Source organism: Mesitornis unicolor, unplaced genomic scaffold (genome assembly GCF_000695765.1).
Source record: "Mesitornis unicolor isolate BGI_N332 unplaced genomic scaffold, ASM69576v1 scaffold21658, whole genome shotgun sequence".
In the NCBI taxonomy this organism is placed as follows: domain Eukaryota; kingdom Metazoa; phylum Chordata; class Aves; order Mesitornithiformes; family Mesitornithidae; genus Mesitornis; species Mesitornis unicolor.
Window position 1 is genome coordinate 333 of NW_010204209.1, and position 13,503 is coordinate 13,835.

The window sequence follows — 13,503 nt, forward strand, 5'->3', positions numbered from 1 at the left end:
GTCCTTAAACTTGCCTGCCACCACAACTGTTGTGACTTCTGTTAGAGCTCACTCTGTTAGAGACAGAGTGAAAAGCGTATTTTTAAGAGGTGTTTTTATCCTGTCTCTCTGTGCAGCTTTCCATCCATTCTGGCCCCTTTTCGCCCCTTTTTGCAGAGCCAGCAGGGTTTCCTTAGTCTACTGGTAAACTGACTAATTGTGACTTTAATTATAGCACACTTTTGTTATACAGAATGTCTAAAAGATTTGTTGGCGCTTTTTTTGTATGTAAATTCACTTGCTGCTTATTTCATATCTAGACCTGCCAGTTGTTTATAAATGCTGCGGTTGACTCTCCTGCCATTGATTACCATGTATCTTTGGCCCAAAGTGCCTTGCAGATCTGCCTCACACATCCTGAACTTCAAAATGAGATCTGTTGTCAGCTTATTAAACAGACTAGACGTCGACATCCACAAAACCAGGCAGGACCAATACAGGTAATCCAGTATTTATTTTAATGGTACCTATTTCAACAGCAGTGAGGGAACTACACAGCCTGTTTAGACTGGTAAAGAGGCTCTGCTCTTCTGTAGCATCTGCTTACTTAAAAACACATAAAATCCTGCTCTAACATCTTACTACTACTGCATCTTTCTGAAAGGAAGCTGATGCTATCTTATATCAAAGTACATGTATCTGGTGACAGAGTGTATCTGTGCCTGTGCTGTTCTTAAAGGCTGGACATACAATGACCTATCATCAAGTTGAATGTTGAGTAAGATATCACGTATGGAAACTAATTCTCTTTTACTGCATCTTTTCTAAGAGAGGTGCTGCGTCAGGAAGATTGGTGGGCTAAATCACGTGGCAGATGTCTCTATAGCATGAGTGTGAAGTAAAGCTGTAGTGCCATGTTATGCAATCTCAGATATGCTCAGGGTTTCTGATAGATGTCACCTCTTTTGTATGCTAGATTATAAATACATACTTTAAATTCTTCACTTTGTCCACTGCTAGCTATTCACTGGTATCCAAATATGTAACAATTAAATGAACTAAAATTGAAGGGAAAGCCAATACTTCTAGTTTGTGTAGAATTATCAGAACTGGAACAATAGTGCTTCTGATGGACCAGTACCTATAGAACTAGGAGGTGGATCAGAAAATGGGAAAGGAAATTACCATATTAAAGCTTTTGTAATAAACACGTTGCTGTAGAAAAAATAAAAACTCTTGCTGTAGAAAGTAGAACATGACCAGCTGACATACCTATTATCTAGAAACAGGCCACATCTGGGATGTGGCCAGTATGTGTGCATCACTAAAACATCCACAAAGCTTTTACAACAGACATAGCATGTTCACGTCAGTTAGCACACACTGAAGTAATACGTGGCTGATGGAATTTAAACTAACCATAATCCTTCTTTGGTACTTTTGTATCAGTGGCAAGGCCTTCCCTCTGATACAGATAAATAAATAGTTGCTATCATAATCCATTGGTATGATTTTTAAGAGTTAAACTGTTCACTAAAATGTTTTCAGCCTCACGCTTACTTTTTTAAGTCCTAAATTCATGCTGTGGTCTCCCACACTTGCTTCTACTGCAGTATCTTCCTGAAACAGAGTCAATGAAATCCTCCATCCAAGTACAGGTATTAGATGAAAGGGAATATTTGTGTCTGTGCTGTCAAATTTCAACTTAATACCAGGCAAGTCAGATAAATCAAAAGAGAGAGACTCCATTTTCTATATTTCAGTATGCTGCATTGATACAATTGTGAGAAGAATAGTTGTAACGTTAGTAGTGTGTATCTGGAGTACGTGAGAGCAGTAAAGCAATTGAGGAATGAAAATATACCAAAATATTGAAGAATTGTTTTTTCAGTAGTTGCTATCTACTTGGTAGGAGGAAAATGTCTTATGCATTGCTTCATAATACCTGTAACAAGAGAGCTGATTGGAATTGCACAGGCTTCTCCTCATTTCTTAGTGCTTGGCCTTGCAGTGTTAATGTTTTTTTTTCCTGTGTATTAACTGCTTTTTATACAAACTGTTCTGCTATCCCATTTCCAGCCCTGAAAGAAACTTTCTGTACACAAATAAATAGAGAGCATTTTGGCCTTCCAATGAGGTGACATACTTTTTTACTCAGCTTTTTCTCTGTGCTGTGTTTTTTTATTCCTATTTACAGCTGTCTGTTACTCAACTTGGCACAGTAAGCTGCACTGCTGGCCAGCAGCTACAGCAGGAAGTTTTACTTTGTAAGATGTTTAAAATAGTGAATGTCTTCCTTTTGTCCAGGGCCTGCAGCTCTTGGCTCTCTGCGTTGGGCTCTTTCTGCCTCAGCACCCATTCCTTTGGCTTCTTAAACTGCATTTAAAGAAGAACGCAGATTCCAGGTGTGCCTGAATATTATTACCCAGCTAGTCAACTTAGTCTTGCTGAAGTACCTTATTTTCAGTCTTCCATTTAATATTTCATATATTTTGACATATATTTTAAAATAAATTTGAACAGAATTGTGCTCCAATGCTACTAATCTGCAGTACATGTTACTTCTATGCATCAGTTGGGAAAGTTATCCTTTGTTTTCGAAAATACTTGCAGTGGAACTCTGGCTGTATGTTGCAAAACCATGAAAACCAAAATATGGCAGTTACACAAAACACTCTGAGCCATGTTCATCTTTGGCACAATTCTGTTGGTCTCAGTGTACTAATTTTCTTTATAATTCCACATGGAAAAATGTGATGGAAATCTCAGAGAGTGCAATCTGAGTGCTTCTCCATATGGCACACCCAGAGAGATTTAGTGACAGTTTACTATTCTTTCAATCAGTCCTCAAGAATTGCCTTATTTCTCTTTTTATCCTAGGACTGAATTTGGGAAATATGCAATATATTGTCAGCGATGTGTAGAGCGCACCCAGCAGAATGGAGACCGAGAAGCCAGACCTTCCAGAATGGAAATCCTTTCCACTCTTCTAAGAAACCCCTACCACCATTCACTGCCCTTCAGTATTCCAGTTCATTTTATGAATGGCATATATCAGGTAATGTTAGTGGACCCTGAAATCTGAGCTGTCCCAACCCCTTGCTATTAGCATATACATAAAGTAGCCTATCAGAAACAGAACTTTAAGCGTTAAGGTAAATATGGTTTGAGTTTCCTCCTGTGCCAGTGCTAGCAGTGTACTTGTGATCTGATTTGATCAACATAGAGGTTTGGGGAAAAACCTTTAAAAGAAAGAAAAAAAAAACCAGAACCTCTTAAGAGTGAGAAATACTAAAGTTCTGTTTCTTATTTAACCTGGCCAGCAGATGAATGAGTTTGTTTGAAGGGGAAGGTATTAAATATTCCACTTCCTTCCATCAGACATCTTGAAAGTTAAATATCTCAGTGAAAGCCTGGAAGCACAGCTGAAACTCCCATTATCAGCCATGAAGGATAACCATATTTGTTACAGAACAAACACATCTTCATTCTTAACTCTTTTGGGACTTCATTAGTCAAAGCCCACAGGAATGCATACTGCTTCACACCCTGGTCTGTGTTTCTAACTGTGAGAGCAAGCTGAAAAAAGTCTTTTTAAAAACAATTCACAGTATTCCTAGACACAAAGCAAGTTTTTATATGAAATCAAAACTATATCATGTAAACTTTTCATTTCAGGTCACAGAAGAACTCTGCTTTTTTTCCCCTCTAAGTTTCTTAACTGCTTACTGCTTGCCCAGTAAAATAGAAAAAACCCTGTATTTAAATCATCCTAAAAGGTTTCAAAATTGAAGTTTGAAGAATAAAAGAAGTAACTACTCATTAGTTATTTATTGCTCAACAAATGTATACTTAAGGATTTTGAAAGTTTTAACTAAATAAATAAATTACTTCAGTGCAATCAGCAAATAACGCATTGTAGTGGTATTGAAAACTCTTGTATTCATCTCTAAAGCTAGATTCAACAGATATTTTGTTTTAATTCCAACCACTGAGAAGCCCAAAATAGAAGTCCAAGATCTCTTTTCATTGTACTCCTTTACAAAAAAGAGGTAAGGGGCTTTCTTCAACATATCAAATATAGGAAATACACCCTCAAAGTAGATGCAAGTGAACATCAGCAACTATTAGCTATATAAATGCCATTTAAATACCATTAAAGCTAAAATTATTTAATACTAGTAAGAACAGACAAAAGTTCAGATTTGGGAAAATAAAACTTAGAAGGCTCTGTATATTACTATGAGGTACTGACAGAGCAACATTTGTGAAATATTTCAGATCTGCCAATGTAAATATGCCAGTAAATACCCCTCTGAAGTTGCACATGATGAAAACCGATAAATTGATCTCATTTGCTTCACCACCATATTGAAAAGTGTAGAAAATTATAGTTTTCTTCATTTTTCAAGTGGTATTTGCCACATAAAGCTCAGATAAAAAACTGCTTTCTGTTACAGAAATTCAGGTGTAGCAAGTGCAAAGAAAGTAGTATAAACAAAGAAAAGAAAACCCAAAGTGCTACATTTGGAAGCTTTTTGAAGTTACTATGGTTTCATAAACAAAATGCAGTAAGGTATAACCTGCTGGGAAGTTTATCATTTTTTAATGCAGAAAAACTCCACTGAAATGACTTCCCATGTGGAGATCTTGAGTCTTCTCCAAACCCTTTATGGATATTTTTTCTATTTCCAATGGCACAAGGAATGGAATAGGTCTTGAATTGCTAGTGTTATTCTAGAGGTATTATCCTTCAACATCTAGACTTTTTAGAGGGGTGGTGGTGGTTTTTTTAATGAGTTTCATAGCAAGATACACTTTGGCTGCTTTTTTAGGTTGTTGGGTTTGATGCCTCGACCACAGTGGAGGAATTTCTGAACACCCTGAACCAGGATACAGGGATGAGGAAACCAGCTCAGTCAGGGTTTGCACTGTTTTCTGATGATCCCTCTGGCAAGGATATAGAGCACTGTCTTCAAGGAAACATCAAGGTAAACAAAAACCTTTCATGAGCTCTGCATATAAAACAACCAAATATCTTTATTTTACAGTGCTCTCTTCAGACAATGTAAAGGAAGACATTTTTCAGGCTGAAAACTGTCTTTAAGGTTTTTTCCTCATAATGTAAAAGGAAAGATAAAAAAAAAATAACTTCTTTAATTGCTGAAATTCATTCAGTGAACTATATTTAATAGCTTCATCCAGGAAACTGATAGTAGTCATAGAAGTTACAGCTGGGTTAAAAAAGACAAAAGTAAGCTGTTACTAATAATCACAGTCCTTTAAAACTAAAATCAATTGGAGTCCAAAGTGCATTCAGAGATTTCAGTTAACATTTCTTGTATAGCTCCAAAAGACGACTATTAGAGGTCCAAAAAGTCATTCATACTGGGGAAGAAAAAAAAAAAAAAAAGGGTTCCTTATCAAAATACAGAATGATTAGTGTTCAATTCAGGAAATTTCCAGTGTTTGACTTATTACTGTTCTGAATTCTGAATTTTAGTTCCCTCTGTTGCTAGAATTAATTCTTTGCAGTAAAGAGTGGCAAAATGCAACATAATTTATGTTTTAGTAAAATATTAGATATTTTTCAAGCCTTTTAGCAACTAGTGAATAATGAATTTGTTGTGCTTTTACCAAGTAGTCTTTCGCACCCTTTGTCCAGCGTTCACAGCTGCACTTTGAATTACAAGGTGCAGTACAACTAGGCCCTAGTGACAAACAAGCAGGGTCATCACGATCAGTTCTCTTCCCCTACCAGAATAATGACCGTATGGAAAGCAAAATGTATAAAAAATGTACTTATTTTCTTGGTAAATGTAACTTTAGAGGCTGTTGACATTACTGCTTCCAGGATGGCTCCTTTATGAAGGGATGGTGACAGAAAGCCCAGCAGGACTCCTAGGACCTCTGTTCCACGTCCTCCCCATCTGCCTGCCTACCCACCTACACCACTTGTTGGGAACCACTGTTGTGGCGCTTTATAACAAACTTCATGCAAACTCTACAGCAGTTACTAGAAAGGATCTGAGGTCCCTTCCAATCCCTAATGTTCTGTGATTCTGTGATTCTGTGATTCAGAAGTGTTTTCAAAGAGGAATACATGGCAAAGTCAGTTTTGTATTGCTTTCCTTTCAGATCTGTGACATTATTTCAAAATGGGAGCAAGCCTCCAAGGAACAGCACCCTGGGAAATGTGAAGGCACAAGGACTGTCCGCCTCACTTACAAAAATAGGTTTGTTTAGCAAGTATAACATTGTTCCAAGATATGCCTTGCCCCAAGATTTGTTTTTAATTTCTGCAGCTTCTTCATCTGAAAAATATTGGCTGACTCAAAACTTGCAACAGAAATAGTAAATGGATGTAACTGAAGAATTCTGTTTTAAAAAATACAGTTAATTTTTTTTCTAGTTCTTAAGAGGTAAGGAGGGCTGCCAAGAAAAAAAAAAGGGCAACACTGTACTCAGAGAATGAAATTAAATATTTGCCCACTGGTTCAAGTACAAGTGTTGCTCTGCTAATGTGTTTTGACACTGACGGAAACATGTCACATTCAGAGCAGATACTGCTAATCCTCAGGGCTAATGCATTTCCCTGTCTTCTTTATTTAATAACTTTCTGTCTTTTCTATAGGCTTTATTTTTCAATTCAAGTCCATGGGGAGACAGACAGAGAGAAGCTGCTGCTAGTGTATCAGACAAATGATCAAATAGTCAATGGACTTTTCCCTGTAAACAAAGAACTGGCGATGGAACTGACAGCTCTTTTAGCTCAGGTAATCCTCGTGCATTAACAACTCACACAGCAGTTTTACAGATGAGAAACTGGAATAAAGATACTGGTCAAGGACTGCTTGGCAGTCAGATGACCTCTACCTTTCACACGTGATAGTGCAGGAAAAGGACTGGCCTGGAATCTTCTGCAAGGCCAACTCTGTACTTTAGTGGAAATGCTTCACAGCATATGCTGCTGCTGGCATCTGTGTGGATAAAACGTGCTGTACCTCCAGACAGTCAGCCCCTCTTTGATTAAATACCATATAATCATGCACCATTTCTTCATTCACTGTTCCTTACGTGATTTCTGCAAGTTATTACACCAAAGTCACAGCTGTTTAATTAAAGCTTAAGAATCCTTTACTAAGTGTGCTCTTGTTAAGATCTCTTTTATTTTTAAAAAATGTAAGGCTCAAGGGAAGGTTATTGAGAAAGCTATTTGATGGTGTTACTCAATAAATCTAAGCTGGTTTTTGTCAGCCGGAGATCTAGCAATCTCAGAGCAGAACTAGTAACAATTATATTTTTACCATTTATAATTGATACCTTTTTTACATGGTAAATATAAAATAAGTAAAACAAAATTACTTTCACGACTTTTGTATCAGTGAAAAATACACATTAGTTGAAAAACTGTTTTTCATTTTATACTTGGTAAGACAAAGGAGAAGATAGCTCATAATATCCAGCTAGGAAATTACTCTGGAGTAACAAAAAATTGTCTTCTTTGTGGTCTTTCCCTTAGGTCGAGATTGGAGATTTTGAACGGCCTTTCTCAACTCCAGCAGGGCAAGTCACTTCCCAGTCCAAGTCCAATCAAACATTAAAACAAGTTTTGGAGAGATTCTACCCTAAGAGATACAGGCAAGGTTGTTCAGAGGAACAATTAAGGTGAGATGTATTTTGTGATTCATACTCTCTAAAAATCTAGGAGTGAAATGAGGAATTTTTAAATTGTCATTCGGTACAACTTACTGTTATATTTGCCTTAACTGGTGCTTGAAATTCATTTCATTACTAAATTGAAGAACTCATTTCCTCTGTATATTTCTAATCTAAACAAAGGACCATCATTAATCACACATTTCAGCAAAAGCTGTACAAGTTACACAGTGTTACAAAACCCAGCGATTTTGAAATCCTTATTTTTCTTATTTAACAAATCTAGATTAAGTCTGTGCACACACTAAAGAACATGAAAGTAGAGGACATGAGAATCTGATCGGAGGGTTTGCTATTCAAATGTGCAGTCTCTGGCAGCCAAACACATTGGCAATACGCTAACTTAATGGACTTGCTTTGTAAGGTATTACTTAATTTAAAATGGATAACCTGCAAGTCATTATAATCAACATCTGCTAACATGAAGAAGAGCACACCAATGTAATACATTATCCAAAGTCAATTATACAGCAATTTTTAAGTCCAATAAACATCACAGAAATGTTTTCCTCATTCTTCAGTACAGGGTTGAGAAAGTTTAAAGCTACAGTCATATGCACAAAGTAACATTATTACATGGTCAGAAGATATTAGGGACATTCAAAACTATACGCACAACAAATAGAAAGTTATGCCATTAATTTCAAAGAACAGAGTATAAGAGGTCCTAAAGTTAACTCATGGAGGGCAACTCAAACATCTGTTGAGATCTGTTGAGCTGTTCAAGTAGTCCCTAAACTGCCAGCTGCCAGAGCCAGAAGCCTGTGGCAGGGGAAGAATCCCTCTACACCTGCCCTGTGGTTGTATTTGTTTGCTGAGGGTTCAGTTTGGCTTCATAAACTTCCAGTAAGAGTAGGCTGCAAGTGAAAGATCTCCCTTTACTACACATTCCCCCTCCCTCTTCTTGGGCTGCATCTAATAATCTCGTGGCTGCCGGGAGAGTAATTCCTGCAGGTCAATGTGCTAGAAAGGCATTCTGGAGTGGGGTTTATTGGAGGATTAGTTTTCTATAGCATCATTTTATTGAACCAGCTCACCATGGGGCCACAAAAGAAAAGAGCCAGTGTGAATGCATCATGCATCAGAAGCTCCTTTTTTGGTAGCAGCGCCCAGATACACTAAAAAAGAGTAGTGTTAAGCCATTATCTTCCACATCTACTACTAGCCACAGGTAAAGATATATGCTAAGCTGGATGGATTTTTGGAATGACAACTGGCATAGCTGTTGAGTACTGATAAAGGTAGATTGATTATATGTAGAGACACATTAAAAGCTGTACTAGACTTTTTCCCTTTATGCTGCAGCTGCTACATTACTTCATAATTTTCATGTGCATAAAAATGTTAAATGATGTTTTGGATGTATTTAATACCATGCAAGTGATAGTTGTTGTATTAACTTCAATTATCAGTTTAAAAAATGGATTCTTTTTTTGCTCGTTAAACTCTCTATGGGTAAGCGCTTAAATTCCCTTCAATAACTAAATGACATATTTCATTTCAACAGACAGCTTTGTCAGCGATTGTCTACACGATGGATGGCTCTCCGGGGGCACAGTGCTGCAGACTGTGTGCGCATTTATCTCACTGTAGCCAGAAAATGGTCTTTCTTTGGTGCTAAATTGTTTGCAGCAAAAGTAAGAAACTTTATTGAGATTGAGTGGTGGCGTTTTTTTAATATAAATATACTTTTCAAATACTAATACTTTTTTGTTGAAAATAAGTGTGTTGCACAGATGCTGATTGAATCTCCTGTCAAATTACTAACTTGTTTAAGCCATGTGCTGGTGAAATGCAATAGCCTCAGTACTAAGTATAACATAATAGTAACTTTCCAATGCACTTATTGCTTGTTTTACATTATTAAACAATGTATCTTTTCATTTTCTTAAATATTCTTTTGAGATAGCCTTTTTGTTTCAGACTTGTTTTACCAGATAACTAGTAGATTATTGAAAAGGCATCATTAACTGGCGATGGAAGCTGAACCTTGCCGAAACACTAAATGTTGTTAACAGTACTTAGAGCACTCCCTTCTGTGCTGGTCTTTCAGTTTCTCTTAAAACACTGGTATCTTAATTCTCTTGATTCAATTGACATCTGTGTTAAACAAAACTGTCACTTCACTCCTTATGTTGTATTTGGTAATCCCAGTAATATAAATACAATTGCTTGTTGGCACTCTGTTCTTTGCATATGTAGGCATATGTGCTAGTGAACAAACTTTAAAACACCTGACTTTTTTTTTTTATTAATAAGACCATGCGTTTTATTGGACTGAGCACCAGGGAAGGCTTCAAGAGTACGGGGCTGAGTTTATAGTTCTGCCACTGGCCACCTACATGGCTTTGGGCAGCTACTCCCATTCCTTAACATCCCTTCCCTTCCAGTGTAAATCTCAGTAAGATCTGCAGATGGAGAGCACTCTACAGTAGCTGATAGTTAACCATGATTTATATATTGCCTCATTCTGAAGTAGTAATTAAAGATTTCTCTTTGTAGCCTCTAGCAACATCCTCAGTTGAGAAGTCCTTCATATGGTTTGCTGTACATGAAGATGGCATAAGCATCCTAGATTACAGCTCTATGGTAAGTGAAATTTCTTTTTTCTTTTTAATACTGACTCTATGGAGAGATTCACTACATAAAAGATGGCATTAACCTACCATGCTAAGTTATCTAATCTTTCTCTTAAAGCAAAAAATTCACTCCTTTCAAAATGCTTTAGTGTTACCATCATTATAGTAGCACTAATAATAGAAATAAGTAATGAATGCTTTGCACAGAATTTATTTTTGTTTATTAGATACAGTTTTTATATCTTTTAATGAAATGTTAATGTTTTAATCATTCAGATGTCAGGAGATCCATCGTTACAGTTATTACAATAACACTAATTTTCTTTTCCTGGAGACTTCATTTTCCATTATTATTCATAATACACACACTCGGCAAAGAGCAGTTACTTTAAAAGATTGTTATTTTCATTGTAATATTTTTGTTTAATAGTAGGTAATATAACCCAGTGTTATTTAATTATGTCATTTTAGTCTCTGATTTTTCCTTTGATTTGCAATAAAAGTTTTCACAGAAAACAACTCATTGTAATCAGTGTAAAAAAGCAGTGCCTGAGAAGATCCCTGATTTAATTTATATCCTGCAAAGAAACAGAATGGCATTGTGCTATTAGCAAGTGCTAATATTGAATATCAGAAAATTAAAATCTCAGCTTTATAATTCTACTGATATGGGCCTTTTCATGACATTTCTTTGCAGTTAAAGAAATAATAAAACAAAGAACATGAGGAGAGCAAGCAGCAGCTCTGTTCAGAGAACAAGCAAAATGAGCTTGCATCAGACTGCAGAAAGCTGTATAAACACTGTCTACACACAGCACTGGCTGGGGCATTTCTGCAGAGCGCTGGCAGTTCACAGCATCGGCAGCCCTTACTTGCTGCTCAAGAATTGCTCAGTTTCCAGGGAGTACTCTGATTTCCTGTAGGAAGGATCAAGGGTATCGGAAATGATACTGCAAGGGGTAGTGAGAGAAAACACTATTTCAAAATAAGGGCAAAAAGGTTTAGTACCTAAAGGACTAAAGTCAGTTATTGTACAGATATTGTCTTACAATGAATTTTGACTGTGAACATCTGCAGCAAATTAATATGAGTCGTAATGATAAATGCTAATTGCAGACTCGGAGGCCACTACTGTGGTGTTAAACATTGAACAGTAAGAGCTGGGGCATGGAAGGCACAGGAGCCTTGAAGATTATTTATGTTTGGTCAGAGATGTGAAAAGAAGAGAACAGAGTTTAATGTAATTTGTGTGTATGTAAACTCTATCACTCCACAAAAAAGAAGTCCTGTTAAATTCCTTTAGGTGTCTCATACCCTGCCATTTAATTTATTTAGACACTGCTTCGATTTCAAATGAAATTCCTAAGATTAACTTCTGGCAAATTCTGTCAAGATTTGTGTGAATTGAATTACACACTTGAGTTGAAACCTGCATATAATATCTTTGATCTAATTAATTTGGAATAGAATCAGAGGTCAAGCTTAAAAGAGTTATTATCATCTGCAATGGAAATTCTTACAGTGAAGGTCTGAATGAGGCTATCTCAAAATTTATAATTAATTTCAAGATTCATGAGAGGCTAACATCAACATTTTGAAAAATACACATGTAATTATATTTTTAAAAGAAGCATTTTTCGTAATCTGTTTTTCCTGCATTGTCCTGCTTATAGCTTTGCATTTTGTTTTTTTCATTTTCTTTTTTAAGCGATTAACTGTTACATACACCTATAAGAGTCTGATGACTTTTGGAGGCTATCAAGATGATTTCATGTTGGTTGTTAACAATGCTCAGACAAAGGACAAATCAACTGAAAAACACCTTTTTGCCATGACAAAACCGAAGGTTGGTATATTACTGAAAAAGTTTCCCACCATGTGCTACTTTTTCTAGTGGGTAATCCTTAACAGATGTGAAAGATGAAACACCTTTTTTATTCCTAGCATTCTCAGACTATTGACTTTTGCCAGATGGTTTTGGAGAGCAAAACAATTAGTAATATAAAAGCCAACAGTGACAATACTGATGTGTTCCTTTCCTTTTCATGTCCTTGTCTACAACATGACAGATTTTTCTTAGAAGGACAAAGGTGGCTGTTAAAGACAGGAAGTATATACCTAAAGACTAGTCTGTTTGCTTGATCAGCACCAGAGATAATGTTTAAGTTACATTTGTGTTATACACTGGCATTGTAGAAGGCAAGATCTGAAAGATCAGTCACTTCTTAAAAATCCTAGGGTATTTTTACCTTTCATAAAGAAACTGTTCATGCTTTTTAAACCTAGAGTCTCTCTTCCATTGATAAGATTTTTTTAAAAAAGCAAAGATTTAAAAGCCTTTAGCTGTTAATCAGATCAATTTATGAAAGAGAATACAAAATTCCACATATGAATTTGGGTCAAAGCACAACTCTTCATACAAATAAGCATAGTAAAATACATCAGTTTCCCTCAGACTGTGCCCTTACAGGCAAGGTTGTGTGGATTGCAAAGAGAAAATACGGTAAAAAGCTCCCAGGAGTCTTTATTCCTTTTACCTACCCTGCATCTTTAGTTCTCTGAGCACTAAATATTTTCTAGCAAAACTGAGGGAATACATCACGGAATTTTTTTCAAAGAGCATCATCTTTTGGACTTCCAAATCTCTCTTTGAGTGAAAGAAGCCATCTGCTCACATCATTTAAGACTGTGGAAGACAAAGTAGCATACTGATGGGAATAACATTACATTATTTGCAAGGAGCAATAGAAAAAAGCTCTATTAGGCATCTCCTCTCTCCCCATCATTAATTTGTTTGATAAAGTACAAGTACTTTTCCAGTTGATGGTGATTGTCACTTGCTAAAAAGTTAGCTATTTTTTCAGCAGTCAAAACACATCACTGTATTTTTCAAAGAGTTTTGTGTGTTCCTGTTATAGATTCTTGAGATCACTCTACTGATTGCCAGCTATATTAACAACTTTCATCAGCTGAAAGGAGCTGCTCATCACCTCTCTGCTCCAGCATTACTGACACCTCAGAGCGGACAGAAACTCAAGGAAATGGGCAGTCAGCCCCTTCTTTCAAACAACAGACCAACTAAATGTCCCACTTTGCTATGAAAGGATTAGGAATCAAGATAATATGTCCTGGTTACATGGTTTCTGCGCTGATTGAAAACTTTCTGATGTACAAGACAGAGCATAAGCAGGTCCATAAACAAAAGAAAGGTGAACAGGTTTACATT

At 36.4% G+C, this 13,503-nt stretch overlaps 1 protein-coding gene across 1 annotated transcript; it reads left to right on the forward strand.

Annotated features, from left to right (window-relative positions):
* Nucleotides 1-299: 299 nt before the first annotated feature.
* Nucleotides 300-13,503, forward strand: PLEKHH2 (pleckstrin homology domain containing, family H (with MyTH4 domain) member 2; the record flags this gene model as incomplete). The annotated part of the gene is made up of 11 exons (XM_010190995.1): nt 300-479; nt 2,287-2,384; nt 2,860-3,037; nt 4,815-4,970; nt 6,118-6,215; nt 6,614-6,755; nt 7,502-7,647; nt 9,206-9,335; nt 10,201-10,287; nt 11,986-12,123; nt 13,196-13,503. Coding segments are annotated over 11 exons (1,536 nt in total), but the record flags the coding sequence as incomplete, so codon positions are not given.